Genomic DNA, 14,583 nt, shown 5'->3' on the forward strand with positions numbered 1-14,583 from the left:
AATGACTCCCACCCACTCCATGAGGTGCTGAACAGACTCAGCACCAAGATGCTCCACAGAGAAGAAGTCTTTCCTACCTGTGAGCATCAGTCTCTACAACTCCTCCCTCAAAATAACAGGCTAGCTATTGAACTTGCTTGCGCACTACATAAGTGCAATCTTCCACACATGGATACTGCACTTTAAACAATCAGTATATTCTTGTACTCTCAAAAACTAAATTTTTTATAAGGTTTTAGATTTACATACTGTATAGTTCACTGTTACTTGGCTTTTATTTTACTGTTACTGGGATTTATGTAACTGTTATTTATACCTGTGTATATAGTGTTAAAATGGATATCTTATAGGTGTATAGTGTTAGTTTTTTCTTGGGATTTTACTATCCAACCTCTATAGTATTCAAATGTTTTTTCTTGCTATTACTACTATCTTCCCTGCAGGGATTGATAACGTATTTCTGATTCTGATTCTAAATGTGATCTTGGGGTTTAAAGTCTATCCACCAGCACGAGTTGGGTAGAATGTGAGAGCGACTCAGGCACTTCTGATGAACTTTGAGAGTGTCTCTAATCCTCCTTGTCCACGTGTCAATACAGCATAAGACATCAGAGGCTCCTGAACACTTTCTTCCTTCCTGACCTCACCGTTGACCTTTGACTTCAGCAATTTCTCCACAACAATTAGCACTCTCCAAACTCGGGACCAGACAGGTATGTCACATACAGACATGCACAGACAGTGAGGGGGGTCAATCCAATCATGGTCATCGGATGTACGGACGTGCACTGCACTGATTCACTCCATATAAACACAATGATGCCATTTAGTCCCCCCCCCACCTCAAATCATTCACTCTGCAGCGCATGCGCAGTCTGGCTCAGCCGTGACAACAAGCTATCAGATGTGAAGCCTTTGATGATATGGACACTGCGCTAGCATTTAAATTCTTCGGATAACACAGAGTCAAATGAACAACGCCTCACAAGCATTTAACTGTCATTACACGTTTACTATAATCACCTTTTCTGCGTTCTCACCATGCCGGTAAGTGGCTGCGCATGTTTGCATTTTATTGTTTTGTGTGGAAACGGGTGCCTCCCTTCCTCCGACCCCAACTGATGTGATGCTAACCGGTTAGCGTCGTTAGCTACCCCCAGTTCCTGAAAGATACAACCAATGTTCCCAACACTTTTTTTACCAGTCGCAACAAATCAGTTACCAATGTTCACAATGTGTTTTTTTATACAGGGGATAATATTGGCTGTTGTTTGTGTGCCATGCTGATCAGCTTGCCAACGTTATCGCCAACGTTAGTAACCGTTTGCCGGTGTTTCGGTTTAACGAGCGACCGTGTTAGCTGGTGACCGTTAGCCAAATGTATGTGTGGTTGTCTTAGTAACGACAGCCGTTGGAAGACAAAATGACACGAAGCTGTCCCCGTGAATGAATGCCTCTATTGTTTTATGTTATGTTTTTTCCTCTCCGTTAACGTTACAATGTCGTAACCACGACAACAGGCTGAGGGTCGCCAGTTAACACGGTCGCTCGTTTGACCGAAACACCTGCATAGCAACCCAGCACAGTAGCGTTTTAACCGAGTCACTGAGGCAAGCTAGCTGCACACCGACAGCTTGACAACTACACCCACGTCGGTTGAAGTGAAACTGTAGGTTTTAGCCTCCATCTAACTGTCTCTTATACCTAAACTGTCTGTTTTTTTTTGTTCCAGAGCAATAAGCTTGAGAAACCTGACAGGCAGGAGGTCAATGATAACGTCAAGGTGGTAGTGAGATGTCGACCCCTCAACCAAAAGGAGAAGATGATGGGCCACAAACAGGCCGTCAGTGTGGACGAGATCCGTGGGACCATAACAGTGAACAAACTGGAGACTCCCCAGGAGCCTCCTAAGACCTTCACGTTTGATACTGTGTTTGGACCTGACAGCAAACAGCTGGACGTCTACAACCTCACAGCCCGCCCCATCGTTGACTCAGTGTTAGAGGGATACAATGGTAAAAACGATGATCTGTCATTTTTAGCTACATCATCAGTGTAATGACTTTTTTTTTTGATTCACTCAAACATGCACTTATTTATTCATTATTAACTATCATTTGCTGTATCTTAAATGTTCATATTCAATCCCATGATGCTGATGGTGTGAGTTAATCCTTTGCTGGTTCATTTTCAGGCACCATTTTTGCATATGGGCAAACTGGCACAGGAAAAACGTTCACCATGGAGGGTGTGAGAGCAGTGCCAGAACTCCGAGGGATAATCCCAAACTCCTTTGCTCACATTTTTGGCCACATTGCCAAGGCAGAGGGTGACACAAGGTAAGGAAAGCAGTCAGCAAAATCATAGCAAATCATATTTTGTGTGCACAAGAAATCAGACTTTTCCACATGTGCCTATCCCAGTTCCCAATTCCCTCTGTGCCAAATAAAGAGAAGAGTTTGGTGTCCTATTTATTTTTCTAATATGCACCCTACACAACATGTAACGTTTTGAAATAAAGCAATCTATGGATGGAGTTTGACACTGTTATTGATAAACTGCTAGAATTATTATATAGCAGTATTGAAATGCTTCCGATACAGCCTAAAATGCTGCATTCGGTGTCGGCAAGTACATGAGTTTGTCACTGGTATCCCCTGATTTATTATCTCTGAAATCAGATCCTGCTACTTTCAAGCAGTGTCATGTTTTTTCTTCTTCCCAGGATGGCAAAATCATGACCTGCCCTACTCTGATTCACTCCGATATTCTTACAGTTACCTGAATTAATCTCGCTCCTCATGCCCAAATGCAACGGAGCAATCGGAGTAGGGCAGGTCTTGTGTGCTGTGCTGCTACTGAGCACTACTGTTTTATATGATGGTGAAGAAGAGTTGATTTCTGGTAGTGTAATGTTAGACAGGGTTATTCAAAGATAGCGAGTAGTGTTGGGACAGGGTTGTGCATTTCTTATTATACTTAATGATGGTGATTGAAGTCTTATTAGCAGATTAAAAGGCTGCGTTTAAACAGAGTTCTCGTGAAGGGGCACAAGTGTTATGAGTTTACTCACAAGGTTTGTTTTGCTGTTTTACATTTCTGCACTTTTCTGACTATTAATACTCGTTTCACTCGTACAGGTTTTTGGTTCGTGTTTCGTACCTGGAGATTTACAATGAGGAAGTGCGGGACTTGTTAGGCAAGGACCAGATGCAGCGGTTAGAGGTGCGTTATTTTTAGAGTCAACACAAAAACATAGAGTTCAGTGATTAATAACAAAACTGTCTTTATCTCTTATAAAGGTCATTAGTCATTATTTTTTTTCGAATTAACACATTTGCAGAAGATGACTGAATAGATTTGCTTGTATTATGCGATGCTCACTGCAGTTTTTCATGCTTAAGTTGTGTTTTTGCACCGTAGGTGAAAGAAAGACCTGATGTTGGCGTGTATATCAAAGACCTTACTGGTTACGTCGTCAACAACGCTGATGATATGGATAGGATTATGACACTAGGCCACAAAAACCGTAAGTAGAATAATCGACTGAAATACTAAGAAAAGTCCCATAAAAATCATCTTTTTGCTGATATATTAACCTGTCTGATTTGTGTTAAACCACATGTATCATACAATGATGCAAGAAGTGGAAATGCAGGCAAAATGAAACCTGCTGAAGCAATCTTGCATAAAATAAAATGTCTTGTACTTCTATTAGTCATAATTAAGTTTTATTCCACTGTGTTTAGGGTCTGTTGGTGCTACAAACATGAATGAACACAGCTCTCGTTCCCACGCAATATTCACTATCACCATTGAGTGCAGTGAGAAGGGTGTGGATGGAAATCAACACGTACGGATGGGCAAACTTCATCTGGTTGATCTCGCAGTATGTAAAAATAAACTCCTTTCTAGGAAATGAGATTATGCAGATCTAACTAGAATATATGTCATATCATCCGCAAACCACAACCAATTTGTCTTCCACCCACGTCTACAGGGCTCAGAGAGACAAGGAAAGACTGGAGCCACGGGTCAGCGTTTAAAGGAAGCAACAAAGATTAATCTCTCTCTCTCCACACTGGGTAACGTCATCTCTGCCCTGGTGGATGGCAAGAGCACCCATGTACCCTACAGGAACTCTAAACTAACCCGTCTGCTGCAGGATTCGCTAGGAGGAAACTCCAAAACTATGATGGTAGAGTGAAAGTTTGAAAACAGTCCGCAAACATCTCTTTGTTCAAAAATGCTGTATTTCTGAGAAGTTGAAAATTGACACTTTCTGAGCATTTTACTCAACCTGACCTCACAGTTGTTGCCTCATTTTTTAAACAATACATTTCTCCCCTCCAGTGTGCAAATATAGGCCCTGCAGACTATAACTATGATGAGACCATCAGTACACTGCGCTATGCTAATAGGGCTAAAAACATCAAGAACAAAGCCAGGATCAATGAGGATCCTAAGGACGCCCTGTTGCGCCAGTTTCAGAAGGAGATTGAGGAGCTCAAGAAGAAACTGGTGGAAGGTAATGAGCCAGACCGCAAAAAAATAATCATGTAATCATGTTCTGATTAGATTATTGTTTAAACACTGACTCTTGTTTTGTTTTTTGTTTTTCTTTATGCAATTCTAGGTGAAGAGATCTCTGGCTCAGAAGGCAGTGGATCAGAAGAGATGGATGAAGGTGATGATGAAGGAGGCGAGGCAGGAGAAGTCCGCAGGAGAAGAAGAGGTAAACCTTTGTAATTAATGCACATACACATTCAAGTGTGCATTACTGCAAATGGCTGAGACTATGCTGATGCAATCTTCGTAAGCCTTTTTTACATGCCATGAGTTTAACTGTGGTTTTGGAAAATGCCCGCATGTATCTACGTGCATATATTTGTCTGTAGTGATAGTTTTATCTCTTATCAGTGTCAATTGTAATATGAGTCAGCATTCAGTTCTTCATAATTATCAAAGTGAAGTTGTTAGGCTCTACTCTTAGCTGGCTCCCATGAGCAACACTTGACAACACTCATTTAGGAGTTTCCCTTGTATTTTTTTCTTCGAATCTTCTCTGCTTTTAAGTGTTTAAATACAGATGAATAAGCATTAAGGTCACCACACTATTTTTAAATGTTTATTATGCTATTGTTTTGTCCATTACTATACCATAGTATTAGGATACTCTGGATTAAAAATAGCCAAAAACATTAACAAAACATTTAACCTGGAGTAGTCGCAGTGCACCAGTTGTTTTCTACATACTTTGGCATGCTATTCGGCTAAACTGACGAGAGCTTATTGGTTAGTTACATCAAAAATGGACCATGATTAATGTCAAACTGTATTTTAGGTAAGTCCTTCTCCCCACAGCATTCAATCAGCCTCTTTGCTGCAGATTCAGACCAAAGTAATAACTATACAGTATATATGATATATCCCATGGATTTGGAGAATCGTTACACCCCTAGAGAGTAGGGTGCTGTTAGACCTACAGAAAGCTCTGCAAACCAATGGCTCCAAGAGCTTTCCATCTCTCTCTGTACCAGTTTCTCACTGTGGGCTGTTGTGCGAATGGTGCTTCCTCTGCTTCTTTTCCAGACAGTGGCAGCAGCAATAGCTCAGAGTTTGCCTGCTCTTCCTCAGTACCACCGCCCACTGAGGACAAACCTCAGAATAGTGAGTCGGAGCAGCACTCTGCTCTACCAAGCCACCTGCCCACAAACCTAAGCCCTTTTCACACACAGAACGCATAAAATGGCTGGCTTTAAATATATAAATGCAAGGCATGGTTTTTCACATTTGCACTGAGCTCTTTCATGTAGAGAAATTTCATGTTCAGATTTTCTTGCCATGTTGGAATCACCGCTGAAGGATATCAAGTTGTAATAAATAAACCAAGGATGAACAGTGTATCCGTTCTCATATTGCACAGGAAGTATAGATGATTAGAAAGCATATTTTGCAATTTTGCAGCTGATCGCCTATTTGTCTCAGACACTTACTTTGAGGGATTTTCCTCACTTAAGCATCCCCTCTTCACTTTGAGCGATATCCTTTTTTTACCATGTATTTAAGTTGGAATTTGAGAGAAATGACTGACGTGTTTGTGGTTTGTTTGTTTTTTCATGTTGTTTTATGTAGGTGGTTTTCTTGGGGGGTGGAGGGTGGGAAGGTGGGGATTTCCTGATGCCTTGGTGTTTAATCTTCAGGCCTCAGCACTCTGTCGTAATCTGTCATTTATAGTATTTACCTTCTTCAGCAGTTTGCTTCATTGATTTGAGATATATATATATATATATAAATAAATAAATAAATAAACATAAATAAATAAATAAATAAATAAAGAGAGAGCTGTCTAAAGAAGGGTACATGTGATTCATGTTGTAGGCATGCATGAAAATGTTTATTTAACGTACATATTTACATTTTATTTAAATTATCTATTCCAGTCCAGAACAAGTAAAAGAATTTCCAAAAAAAGATTTTAGTTGTATTAATGTATGCAACTTTTTGGGGGGGGTATGTTATTTTACGCTTTGATCACAAAGAAGACAGTTGAGAGATGATAGAAAATGAACGATGTGTCACAGTCAGATGTGAACTGATAGTAGTATGGTAGATATTTTCCACTGTTGGCATCTTAATTAAACCACCAGTTTCCTTCCTCAGTTTGATCTCAGTATTGATTCAGATCTAGATTGTGCAGCCAGAGTAGAAGGTTAAAAGGTATCTTTCTAGTTTGCTTTGTATTATTTATTTAGGAATTCTCTTTTCAAGAATAGTTTTCTTTCTTCTTCTTTTAATTGACAATGAGCTGCTTTAGGTCCTGAGTGGGCAAGTTGTGGAATTTGATGGTGACTTTACAGATTACAGTGCATGTGTGAAAGGGGCTTTTTATACTTATCCTGTTCCTGTAGACTCACAACCCAGATCCCTCCACTGCTACTGACCACACTGCTGGATTTTTGTGTCGTAAACCTTGTTAAGAAACATGAAAATGATTTCAAAGGTTTCTTGTGTGCCAGGGTTGACAAAAATGATGCATAACAAATCCCTGAATTCAAATGGGACTGCTGAAGTGATCTGTTTGAAGATTGATGTTATCTGGAGTACATCCTACTTTGTTTATGCATGACATTACGTAAACTTCTGCATGACAATTTCAGTTTCACCTTACACATCTGCCAGGCTTTATTGCATAATCTCCAACTCAAAGATGCAGTTCACGCGCATAGGGATGCAACGATGATAGATCTTGATGGTACCATTGCGATGTACATAATACAGTAATTTATTTCATAATACTATAAGTGTTTACAGTCACAAGAGCATACTGTTTTGGTAAATGTTAAATTCATACGCGGTGCAATGCTTCTCCTGCTTTGTTGCCGTTTATTTATGTCACACTGAAATCTTAACGTTTCACTCACCAACTCGCTACTTCTTTGATTGTGAGTGACGGAAACCCTCAGTGTAGCTGAGGCTATACAATTACAAAAAAATTTAAAAATTGCTGCATCCCTACACCCACATCATGTTTCATTATGTAAATTGATGTTTTTTGAGTTATGTCTATTCATTGTCACTTTACCTATGGCATTTTGGAGTAATTACTACCACTTTCTCTCCCACTCTGTTTCCCATATGTGGTGTTCCACTCTGTAGAGTCATTAGACTTTCAAGATCACTCTGTAATGTGGTGCTCTTTGTTTCTTTTTCTCTCTCTGTCTCTCTCTGTCTCTCTGGTCTCTCCTGGTGCAAATGACGCCTGTCTGGCTTGCTATACACCTCTTAATTCAAGAAGAAAGAGGTTGGTGTAAGAATCTATGTAGTCCTACTGTCCTGTAGCAAAGGTTTCTCTACTCGCATACAGATGGCCACCGTGTGTTTCAGTAGCTTCTTCACTAACTCTGACTAATCGGATAACAGATAGGGTAATCGCTGTTAACATTTTTCTGTCTGTCCATTTATGACTGCCACCCATGGGTCTCCATCTTCACAAAAATTACAATTTGCTTATACTAACCATAATTATTTAATATTGTGCAAGTCAAAACTTTGTGCAGCTAAACCTTACTGCTCTGACAGTTGGGGTTCCTTTAAGAAAAGCATATAAAACTGCACATATTAAATAATACTATTGCTGATATAAAAAAAATAAAATAAAATGGATTAATCTGCATCTGAAGCCTTCTAACATATACAGTGACCCTTGATATGGGAAGATTAATCTAAAACAATTAAAGACACTATGGTTCCCTCTGTGTCTTAAGGGAGGAAGAAGGTTTCCCCGGACAAGATGGTGGAGATGCAGGCAAGGATTGAAGAGGAAAGAAAGGCTTTGGAGGCCAAGCTGGACATGGAAGAGGAGGAGAGGAACAAAGCAAGAGCAGAGCTGGAAAAGAGGGAGAAGGACCTTCTGAAAGCCCAGTGAGTTCATAAAAAGAACTGAACTTTTAAAATTTGGTAATAAAAGGTCATCAGAACAAAAATGTTTTCTGTAATGTGGTAACCACTCATTTGATAACTTCTACCTCCAACCCCCCAGACAGGAGCATCACCTCCTGCTGGAGAAATTGTCAGTCCTAGAGAAGAAGGTAATCGTGGGTGGTGTCGACCTCTTGGCCAAAGCTGAGGAGCAGGAGAAGCTTTTGCAGGAGTCGAACAATGAGCTGGAAGAACGCCGCAGGAGAGCAGAGCAGCTACGGAAGGAGCTGGAGGAGAAAGAGGTAAGGAAGAGTTTGCATGGTTAGACCCATAAAGAACCATTTTTCCAAAAAACAATCTGACTACCAAGTTCTTCACTGAGTTATCAGCTGATGAAAAATACTTCCATGAATGTGTAGAATTGAGTCACTTTTAACTAATCAAAAATGTCAGATCATTGTTTCATGCTGAATTCGTTTGTTAACTTGATGTCTCAGTAACCAAAATTATTGAAGTGTAACTGTACCCTCAAATTCTGATGTGGTGTTGGTGCAGACCAGAGTGAGTAAGAGACTGACCACCACTCAGAGTAGCAGGGACCGCCATACAAAGCTCATAGTTGGAGCTGACCGAGCTAACCGTGGAGCTAACCAGCCATAAGTAGCTGCTTTCAGACTCTCTGTGTCTGTGCTGCAAACACAGAAAGTACTGTTTTCAGTCACACATGCAACATCAGCAGTCTACCAATCAACCTTACGGTGCAGTGGTTGGGGAAATCTAACATCAGATACAACATAGTCTATTAGTCGCAGTGTTACTCCAGTTGCTGTTGGATTGCTACATATATTATTGTGGTTGAAAAAAATAGATTTGGGTTTTTTTTTTTGGTTAGAAGCTCACTCTTTCATTTTCTTTTGTGTTTAGGTAAAAAAAAAAGAAGCAATGTTTGGTTAAGCGCCATGGAGATCCGTGTCCTCTAAGTTTCAAGTGATGCAAATGTCATGATTAAAGCTGAGACTCCTCATTTGACCTCTGTCCTTGATATCGGTTCTTCACAATCATGATCACAGCCTGCAGCTTGCTTGCAGGAGGAGCTTCCTTCTGATTTATCACTCACACTCTCCCTCTTAAAACAGCAAGAACGTCTGGACATAGAAGAAAAGTACACTAGCCTGCAGGAGGAGGCTCAAGGGAAGACTAAGAAGCTGAAGAAAGTATGGACCATGCTGATGGCTGCCAAATCAGAAGTAAGCAGAACATAAAAGGGTAACACAGAATGGTGGTGTAGCATGTAGAGACAGTCACACAGCACAGAGGCTCATTTTTCTCACCTTAGACTGAATACCTGTAACAGCAGTTAGTTATGATTGCTCAGAGGACCAAAGCAGTTTCCCTGTGTTTGCTGTGTTAGATGGCAGATCTGCAGCAAGAGCATCACAGAGAGATCGAGGGCCTCCTGGAGAACATCCGCCAGCTGAGCCGAGAGCTGCGTCTCCAGATGCTTATCATAGACAACTTTATTCCCCAGGAATACCAGGTGTGTATGTGTACTCACATTTGTAGCACAACAACTCTGGCTGATTGTCAGTATTTTGCCTTTGCTCAGTACATATGACTTGAGTTGTTCTTTCACAAGAAAAGGGACTAACTTTCACTTTTTTAGGTTGTGTTGGAACAGTTCATTTTCATTTATACAGCTTCTTTTTTTTATTCTCTGTACAATAACTAGACACCAGTTCCCAGCTGAAAAGCAGCTAATACAGTAATACAGTCCACAGACAGTCAATATAAATATGATCGATGTGGTAACATCCTGTATGCTTGGGTTTTTTTTGTGATCATTGAACTGGCTTGTACATTGCTCACAGCATCTCAAATTAGCTGCACATTGTACAAACACAAATGGAGGGAGTGCGCACATTAACAGGGAATATTCATTGGTTAACAACATTTTTTGATTTATAATTACACAAATAAACAGCAGCCACAACATTTGTATAGCTTTGCAAAGCATCTGTAACACTGGGTGCCTGCAGCGGACACAGGTGTAAGAAATGCAGAAGCTGTCACTTTTCTCTGCCTAAAGTTGGCACACATCAGCACATCTCCACCTGCATAAACCTGCGAACAGTGCATGTGTGGATAGTTTTGTGTTTGTGTCGATGTCTGTCCTTGTTTCCAGTTTTTATATTTCCTCATGTTTCCCCGTGTAGGAGATGATAGAGAATTACGTGCACTGGAATGAAGACATTGGAGAATGGCAGCTGGTGAGCTCTCTTTGCATGACACATTCATATACTGTGGTTTACTGACCTGAATTGATGCTGACTCACAACTACTTCTTTGTAATTTGCGTCTCTGTAATTTTCTCTTACGCCATTCAGAAATGTGTGGCATACACTGGCAACAATATGAGAAAACAGACTCCTGCTCCAGATAAAAAAGAAAAAGATGTGAGTTGTTTGTATGTTTTTTTTGTTCCTGCTTGTGATTGTATTCCCTTTTCCTATATTATTGCTGACCTCACTCCTCTTCTGTCCCTGCCTCGTGTAGCCATTTGAGGTGGATCTGTCCCATGTGTATCTGGCCTACACAGAGGAGAGCATGCGGCAGTCACTGATGAAACTAGAGAGACCAAGAACCTCTAAAAGTGGCAAGAATGGTCGGCCCAAGACTGGGCGAAGGTAATCTGCTTCCGACACAGACCGCAGACAGCCTGACGTTCAACATCCTGTTTAGCAGTCTAACAGCTTGTTTTTTAAATTGGTCATTTCAAGAATCTCTAATGTGGATGTGATTTAATGCACTTATGTGTGTGCAATATTGTACTTTCTACTCTACTGGATGTGTCTGACAGTTACTAGTTACTGTTACTGAAGAATGAAAGTGACCCAATTTTTATAATCTAAACAAACAATTTAAAACTCTCTTCAATTATCTGAAAAAAATTCTGTCACAAAGATTGTTGTGTGTTGTGTGAAATGGCTCTTCTGTGGTTTTCACACACACACACACACACATACATACAAACAGGACAAAGCCCAGAATGCATTGCTGTAGATTGAGCTATCAACACTATATGCAGTATTTAAAATGAGGTCAGCCATCAACCAACCAACATCTGCAGCAATAAAAGAACATCTGATAATATTTACGTACTTGAGTGCCGGACGTTTTGTGGAGTATTGTTACAGCATACTCCTTTACTTAAGTAAAATATCAGCAAATATTGATGGCTTTTCTTATGGCTTTGTGAAAAAGTATTTATTAGACTTGTGTTGGGTACTCGAGAGTTTATCTGAATATATCAAGTCAGTGTTTCACCGTGCATGTTGTGCATGTTGTGCATGTTGTGCATGCGAGTCCACATTATTATTATACAGAGTTTTTCATCTGTATTTCAGTTGGACTACACCAAACAATCCTATGAGTTAACCAAGTTATTGGTTGGATGTTAGGCTGCACTGTCTAATTCAGTATATTTATAACATGTTGATATGGAGCGGTAGCATGATGGTTTTTGCTGTTATCTTGATACACCTATTCTGAGAAATGAAACTGCTAGAACCTCCCTGAAGATGTTGATAACACTTATCATGCACCCATCTCCACACAGGAAAAGATCTGCAAAGCCAGACGCTGTGATCGATTCCCTTCTGCAGTGAAGACTTCGTAGAGAAGAGCTTGATTTCACCGCAACTTTTATGTTGCTTTAGTCATTAGTGCAGTCTGAAGAATTTATTGTTGAACACTAATTAAAATATTATCTGAATACACTGTATAGCCGTGACGTTTTTAAATGCGAAGGAGCTGCACCTACGTTAGGATCAGGACCTCTTGGCCAAGAGGACCTGTTATCTGTATTATAGTGTATGACTTCTTTGAGGATGTCCATTTTAATGTTGCTTCAGAACACATTTTGGCTTTTACCTGAACACCTCTAGCATTAAGGAGAATTTATCATAATCATATTTCACTTGTAATCACTTGTAATGTATCATTTGTTGTGAATATGACCAGCACTCTGATAGAAGATATAGAATTGACAGGATGTCAAAAAAAAAAGAAAAAAAAGAACTGAGGTTATGAACTAGAAGCGGCATTCATATCTTCTGAAATTTACTGTATTGAACACAATGTTTCGCAATGAACACTGCACAGACTAAGTAGCAACTTCTGTATTACTGATTGCTGTGTGCAAAATGGATTCATATTAAATAGCCCTTGCTGGTATAAATACATTATAATTGAACTATAATTAAGTGTGCATTTTAACTTAAATTAAAGCTAATTATTTTACTGTGATTAGAACATGCTATAGCATTAAAAAACATGGAGAGAAACACAAACAGACACTAATGTGGAGGGAACAAGGAGAGGAGATATCAAGCATGTAACTAAAAAATGCTTTTTATACTTATTCCCTTAGGTCAGAAGCATAGGGGCATGCATGCCAGACAGCTCTTATGTTTGTGCCATTTGCTAATCTAAGCAAGTCATTTCTTTTTCTTTTTTTTTTCAAATGTCAGAACACTTTGTGTTATAATGAAATACCTTATACATAATGTATGCTTTAGTAAAATGCACAAGTACAGTATGAGGTTTTTGTGGTTCTGTAGTGGAGGCAAACTGTTTTTTCTTTTGTATCATAATATATGTCATGTTTACATCCATCAAACCCCTGGATATTTTTATTTATTAAATTATTTTACATGTTTTATCTATCATTCTTGCTGCTCTTTCTCTGTTTCATTATTAAATCAGTGATATACCTAATTGTTTGTCAGTGCTTTGATAAAAGGTCATAATGGCATGCAACAGCTGATTTCACTTTTATTACGTTTACTATTGTTAGAAATCTGTAAACTGAATAAGTAAGCAGTGTCTAAAAAAAAAAAGCCTCATGTTCAAAAGTCTTGCAGATATAGAAAAACAAGAGACAAACAAAAAAATCAGTTACGATATAATTTATTGATGCACAAATTATACAAAAATAAGATCTGTAAGAAAATAAATACAGTGATATGCAATAAATAAAAATAATTTATGTATTTAACATTACTTATTTTTTGGGGGATGACAAATGTGTTGAAGCTTCTTGATTTTTTTATCCGCACATTCAGAGATATACTTTAGAAGAGTCTTTGCTATGTATGTGCGGTTGCTGGTCTGGTTCTGATGACAGGCGGTCTGAAACAAAATCATTTTGACAATGAGTGCTTAAAAATCTGAACATGGAACAAGTGATATCAAAGAGCATCTAAGTATATAAGCATACAAATGTTTATGAATAACAAAGCATGTTCAGTTGCATTGAATTCATCTGTACCTTGGTGTTGTACTCCGCCAACTCACGGATGAGTTCTTCAGCATCTTTGAAGCCACGCGATTCATTTCCCAGTCCACGCAGAGAATTCTCAGCGCGACAGAAGAACTCTTTCTGTGGAAATAAATTGAAAATGGCATCCAAAAAGCTCAAGTTAGTACTGAATTAGTCAAACCAGAAATCTTAATCCACCATGTGAAGTATGGAAATGACAAATGTGAAACATTGTATACAATAATCACAAAAATCTTTCTAACGTACTGGACAATATTGGTTTTCTCCTGATGCCGAAGGAACAGTCTCGTTCCAGTCCTTAAATGACAAAAGAAGAATGTCAGTATATTATGAAACAAACAGACAATCTAATCAAAACAAATGTGTCTTGCAGTTTTCTTACCCTTTTGTTTAGCAGATCTTTTGCGTCATCATGAATCTTTTTCAGATCGTTTATCTCCCCCTGTATGGTACGGTTTTTACAATTGGTCACCTCTCCTTTTTTGTGATTTATTGTTGCTGTGTAGACCAACATAATCATCATCATCAGTGCCAGAGTCTGAATACTGAAGTTCCTCATGTCTTTTGAAAGAGACCGCGAGCCAACACTCTCAGGTTGAGCAGAAAAATTGAATACCCTACACCTCATACTGCTACACATTTTTATCATCAGCGTGTTAACCACACATACATACGTCAGAGGAAGAAGACACCAAATAAGGACTAAAGGATGATGGTTATCTTTTACTATTGAATGTTACACTACAGGCATAGATTTCTAGTTACCCTTTAAAGAGAAATTACCTACCCCTTATCAGCAAAGTTCTTACCAAGAACTGGTG

The 14,583-nt window shown here is 39.2% G+C and overlaps 2 protein-coding genes across 5 annotated transcripts; one reads left to right on the plus strand and one right to left on the minus strand.

The window, feature by feature from the left end:
- Positions 1-855: 855 nt before the first annotated feature.
- kif3a (kinesin family member 3A) lies at positions 856-13,145 on the plus strand. Of its 4 annotated transcripts, none has more exons than XM_019265514.2 (19): positions 856-1,047; positions 1,733-2,015; positions 2,195-2,339; positions 3,141-3,225; positions 3,424-3,529; positions 3,750-3,889; positions 4,001-4,198; positions 4,354-4,528; positions 4,637-4,735; positions 5,593-5,670; positions 7,796-7,804; positions 8,268-8,424; positions 8,543-8,723; positions 9,558-9,668; positions 9,833-9,958; positions 10,635-10,688; positions 10,806-10,874; positions 10,975-11,105; positions 12,038-12,200. In XM_019265514.2, exons 1-19 carry the CDS (start codon positions 1,042-1,044, stop codon positions 12,084-12,086), a joined length of 2,202 nt encoding a protein of 733 aa, XP_019121059.1. In that variant the 5' UTR covers positions 856-1,041; the 3' UTR covers positions 12,087-12,200. The 4 variants fall into 4 exon arrangements, with proteins under 4 accessions (XP_019121059.1, XP_019121060.1, XP_010752985.1 ...); XM_019265515.2 differs by having other exon boundaries at positions 7,799-7,804; XM_010754683.3 differs by lacking the exon at positions 5,593-5,670.
- LOC113746563 (uncharacterized) lies at positions 12,738-14,503 on the minus strand. Its single transcript, XM_027282675.1, has 4 exons — positions 14,145-14,503; positions 14,009-14,059; positions 13,751-13,861; positions 12,738-13,611 (listed from the first exon to the last, which is right to left on the minus strand). The coding sequence occupies exons 1-4, from the start codon at positions 14,409-14,411 to the stop codon at positions 13,480-13,482; spliced, it is 561 nt and encodes a 186-aa protein (XP_027138476.1). The 5' UTR covers positions 14,412-14,503; the 3' UTR covers positions 12,738-13,479.
- Between the last annotated feature and the right edge of the window lie 80 nt (positions 14,504-14,583).

The sequence above is a fragment of the Larimichthys crocea genome, chromosome I (genome assembly GCF_000972845.2).
Source record: "Larimichthys crocea isolate SSNF chromosome I, L_crocea_2.0, whole genome shotgun sequence".
NCBI lineage: Eukaryota > Metazoa > Chordata > Actinopteri > Sciaenidae > Larimichthys > Larimichthys crocea.

Bases quoted from the DNA above. Each gene is read 5' to 3' on its own strand.
- kif3a (XM_019265514.2), top strand. The intron at 3,530-3,749 runs GTAAGTAGAATA...CACTGTGTTTAG, and splicing joins GACACTAGGCCACAAAAACC to GGTCTGTTGGTGCTACAAAC. The intron at 9,669-9,832 runs GTAAGCAGAACA...TTGCTGTGTTAG, and splicing joins TGATGGCTGCCAAATCAGAA to ATGGCAGATCTGCAGCAAGA.
- LOC113746563 (XM_027282675.1), bottom strand. From the start codon at position 14,411: ATGATAAAAATGTGTAGCAGTATGAGGTGTAGGGTATTCAATTTTTCT. The intron at 14,060-14,144 runs GTAAGAAAACTG...TTGTCATTTAAG, and splicing joins AAGATCTGCTAAACAAAAGG to GACTGGAACGAGACTGTTCC. The intron at 13,612-13,750 runs GTACAGATGAAT...ATTTTGTTTCAG, and splicing joins TGGCGGAGTACAACACCAAG to ACCGCCTGTCATCAGAACCA.